Source organism: Myripristis murdjan, unplaced genomic scaffold, assembly GCF_902150065.1.
Source record: "Myripristis murdjan unplaced genomic scaffold, fMyrMur1.1, whole genome shotgun sequence".
NCBI lineage: Eukaryota > Metazoa > Chordata > Actinopteri > Holocentriformes > Holocentridae > Myripristis > Myripristis murdjan.
Window position 1 is genome coordinate 32,501 of NW_021941833.1, and position 4,256 is coordinate 36,756.

Below are 4,256 nucleotides of genomic sequence, written 5' to 3' on the forward strand. Positions count from 1 at the left end.
ATCAAACCCACTGTGCTATACGAACATTTTCGTATCCACGGATTTGCACATCTGACCATAGTGGGTTTGGAAAGAGGGAGGGGTTGGTCACAGCAAAAAAGGCTGTGGGAGGAAAGAAAGTGGATCCAGAAATTACAAACCAAACACCCCTGGGGACTTAATGAGAAAGAATAAGGAGGTAGGAAAACAAAGGCCAATTTAGTGTTTTTATCCTCTTTTCTCTTTTTTACTCTCCTTTATGAGCATTTGGCTTCTTAGCACTTATCTTTTTACTTTTTTACCTTTTTATCTCTTAATTCCTTATAGCACTTATTTTTTACTTATTCTTATTTATTCAGATTTATATATACATATACATATATACATATATACATATATACACACACACATTATATACATATTTACATATATATTAAACTTACCTTTCTCATATCTACTTACCTTCACTTACCTTTTACACAGTTGGCCTTTGAATCTCCGTACCCTCTGAATTAATAAATATAAACCACTTACCTGTAGAAGAACCCCAGATATCGATCCACTGCTTCCTCTCCATCCACGCATATCTGTATTGTCCCCCTGAAAAAGAAGAAAAACAAATAAATGAATATAAAGTATCTTACCTGAACTCCTGAGAGGTCTTTAGTACCTGTAAAAGAGAAAAAAAGAATTAATTTACGTGCCAGTGCATACTTCAGGATTCCCTAATACCTAACCCTAACCCTAATCCTAACCCTAACTCCTGCAGCAGATCTCAGTACAGTCAGACTCACTGTCTTCACGTCACTTTGCTTCTGCTAATTTACCCCCAATGTCAGAGTTTGCCCAGATTAGCCGAACAGCTGATACAGGTGTGTAGGTATAATCCTGCTGTCGCTGTGCAAATTAGAATCCTGTTAACAGAAAATAATCTCAGATGAAGCCTCTGACGAGCAGATCTTCTCAGCGTCTTTTGATGGATCTGATTTTCTGTCCTCTGTGTTCGATTGGATGATATTTGTATTGTGAACTTCCTCGAGCGCCAGGAGACCCAAACAAAGACGAAAACTGGAGAACTGGAGAACTGGCTTCTGACAGGAAGTGGGTCAGAGGCTCCACAGCATCAGGGTCCCCTGGATTATTTTAATCTGCGTCTCACGGCGTCGTCTGCAGCAGCCACCGAGACGCCGAGGTCCACCAACTAATTCTTATTATTGTGTGTGTGTGTGTGTGTGTGTGTGTGTGTGTGTAGGATAGTGTGTGAGTTGCAGCCCAGTGGGGAGCAGAGGGAGGGGCCTGTGCTGGTTACCGTGGGAACGACCCCACCTGGCAGGTCAGCGCAGACCTTCACCTATCAGGTAACAGATTGACTGACCGAGCCGTCTGATTGGCCCTCTCTGTTGTTCCTCTGTTTGCTGATTGGCTGCTTAAATATGCTCTAACCTCTGTGTGTGTGTGTGTGTGTGTGTGTGTGTGTGTGTGTGTGTGTGTGTGTGTGTGCAGGACCCCCAGCTGCTGGCTCTGGTCCCAGATAAAGGTCCCGTGTCAGGAGGAACTCGGCTGACGGTTCGAGGCCAGCAGCTCCTGACGGGACAGGCGAGCGACCTGAGGGCCTACCTGGGCGCCCAGCCCTGCTACATGTCAGTACTGCAGTACTACTGCAAGTTCTACTGTAAATCACACAGTACTACTGCCAAACACTACTACAATATTACTGCAAGTACTACTGCAAGTACTACAGCAAACTACACAGTGGTACTGCAAATACTACTGCAAACCACACAGTATTATTGCAAACTTCTTAGTGCTACTGCAAATAGTAGTGCAAACCACACAGTACTACTACTAAAACTACTGCTGGTACTGCGAGTACAGACTGGGAGGGGGTACCAGGGTGATATTTAATCTGTAATCTGCAGCAGGACGACAGATTAAACAGCTGACGGTTGAAGCTGTTTCATTATAATGTTATTTCAGGTTGAGCTGCCTTCCTGTGCCGTGGCTCCGCCCGGTGGTGAGGAGGGGAACAGCAGCCCGAGTCTGACTCACTCTTTCAGTTCAGTTTCAGTTTTCAGACTAAAAACCTTTTCAGTCGTTTCAATTCTGTTAGTTTTAGTTTCGTCAAATTTATGAATACAAATAAATTTTGTATTTTTTCCCTGCAAATGTGGAACATCCACAAAATCAGCTGTGAAAAATCAATGATTTCAACTTTGTAACAAGGCGATGTTTAATCTGTGCTGTGATTTTGAATGTGATTTTAAATGTGATTTTGAATGTGATTTTGAATGTGATTTTGAATGTGATTTTGAATGTGATTTTAAATGTGATTTTGAATGTGATTTCATGATTCAAGCAGTGAACAGGCTGTGACAGAAGGTAACAGGGCCTGCCCTAAAAACATGTCTGTTAATAGAAATATAGTTTTCTTGTATTTTCCTTTTAGAAAATAAAATCAAAAATAGATCAATCAAGACTAACAGGGAAAGTGGCGGCTAAGAGGATCAGTTTAAAGGTCAGGTCGCTGATGCTGGATCAGATTTCTGCTGCTCGTGCTGCTGAGGACCCTCGGGGCCCTGCAGGGTCCCTGAAGGGTCCCTGAGCCCCAGTTTGAGCAGCGCTGACCTCAGGCCCCCCCCCCCCCCTCTGTCTCCCTCCAGTGTGGAGGAGGTGAACGACACCCAGCTGGTGTGTCAGACCAGCTCCAGCAACAGGACCGGCGGCGTGACGCTGCGAGTTCTGTTCGGGAAAGCAGAGAGAACCGTCCCCGCCGCCGTCTACCGTTACCTTGACGACCCCGTCGTCACGGACGCCACGCCCGCCGAGAGCTTCTACGAGTGAGAGCTGATCATCTGCCAATCATCTGCCATCAGTCACCAATTAACTCTCATTTGCTGTCCGGTGGGGGGTGGGGGGTGGGGGTTACCATGGCTGCCACACGCTTGCCACACACACTCACACACACACACACACACACACACACACGCACACACGCACACACACACACACACACACACCCTGTTTTTTCCGAATAAATGTGATCCTGTATCCTGAGATGTGAACAGGAAGTGACATCACATGCTGACTTCCTGTCCTCTTCCTGCTTGTGTCAGAGGAGGGCGGGCCATCAAGGTGACGGGCAGGAACCTGGACGTGGTGCAGCAGCCAATCATATCGGTGTGGGTGGAGCCTCTGGATGTACAGAGGGTCAAACGGAGAAGACGATTGGCTCTCCTCACCGCCAGGCAGCAGCTGGTGTTCAACAGCACCATGACAACGGTGAGCCAATCAGGACTGTCTCCCGCTCTGCGTGGAGGTCGGCCTCAGCCAATCAGAGCTCACGCAGCATCATCGACTACATCTGTTGTTATGGATCTGATTCAGTTTGGTTTCTTTTCTATCATGAATTATTGATTAGTCACTGATAAGAAAAATGATTTGATTTGGCATTTCTGCTTGATTTGACAGTCACAGTAGAGAGAGACAGGACAGAGAGAGAGACAGGACAGGTGGGGGGAGAGAGAGACAGGACAGGTGGGGGGAGAGAGAGACAGGACAGGCAGGGGAGAGAGAGACAGGACAGGGCAGAGAGAGAGAGACAGGACAGGCAGGGGAGAGAGAGACAGGACAGGCAGGGGAGAGAGAGACAGGACAGGGCAGAGAGAGAGAGACAGGACAGGTGGGGGGAGAGAGACAGGACAGGGCAGAGAGAGAGACAGGACAAGCAGGGCAGAGAGAGAGAGACAGGACAGGGCAGAGAGAGAGACAGGACAAGCAGGGCAGAGAGAGAGACAGGACAGGGCAGAGAGAGAGACAGGACAAGCAGGGCAGAGAGAGAGACAGGACAGGGCAGAGAGAGAGACAGGACAAGCAGGGCAGAGAGAGAGAGACAGGACAGGGCAGAGAGAGAGACAGGACAGGGCAGGGAGAGAGAGACAGGACAGGGCAGAGAGAGAGACAGGACAGGGCAGAGAGAGAGAGACATGCTTTGGCAATATTGTATGTGATACAGTCATGCCAATAAAGCTTTATTGAATTGAATTGAATTGAGACATGACAGAGAGAGAGACAGGACAGGTGGGGGGAGAGAGAGACAGGACAGGACAGAGAGAGAGACAGGACAGGGCAGAGAGAGAGAGACAGGCCAGGTGGGGGGAGAGAGAGACAGGACAGGTGGGGGAGAGAGAGACAGGACAGGACAGAGAGAGAGAGACAGGACAGGTGGGGGGAGAGAGAGACAGGACAGGACAGAGAGAGAGACAGGACAGGGCAGAGAG

The 4,256-nt window shown here is 48.0% G+C and overlaps 1 protein-coding gene across 1 annotated transcript in view; it reads left to right on the forward strand.

Annotated features, from left to right (window-relative positions):
- The window catches only part of LOC115356830 (plexin-B1-like), a gene marked incomplete at its 3' end in the record, with an annotated part of 21,037 nt that extends 17,779 nt beyond the window's left edge, over positions 1-3,258 (forward strand). Inside the window, exons 15-18 of the mRNA XM_030048093.1 lie at positions 1,232-1,337; positions 1,483-1,619; positions 2,640-2,816; positions 3,093-3,258. Of these exons, the coding sequence (XP_029903953.1) occupies positions 1,232-1,337; positions 1,483-1,619; positions 2,640-2,816; positions 3,093-3,258 (586 nt within the window). The remainder of the gene's footprint in view (positions 1-1,231; positions 1,338-1,482; positions 1,620-2,639; positions 2,817-3,092) is intronic.
- Positions 3,259-4,256: the final 998 nt, after the last annotated feature.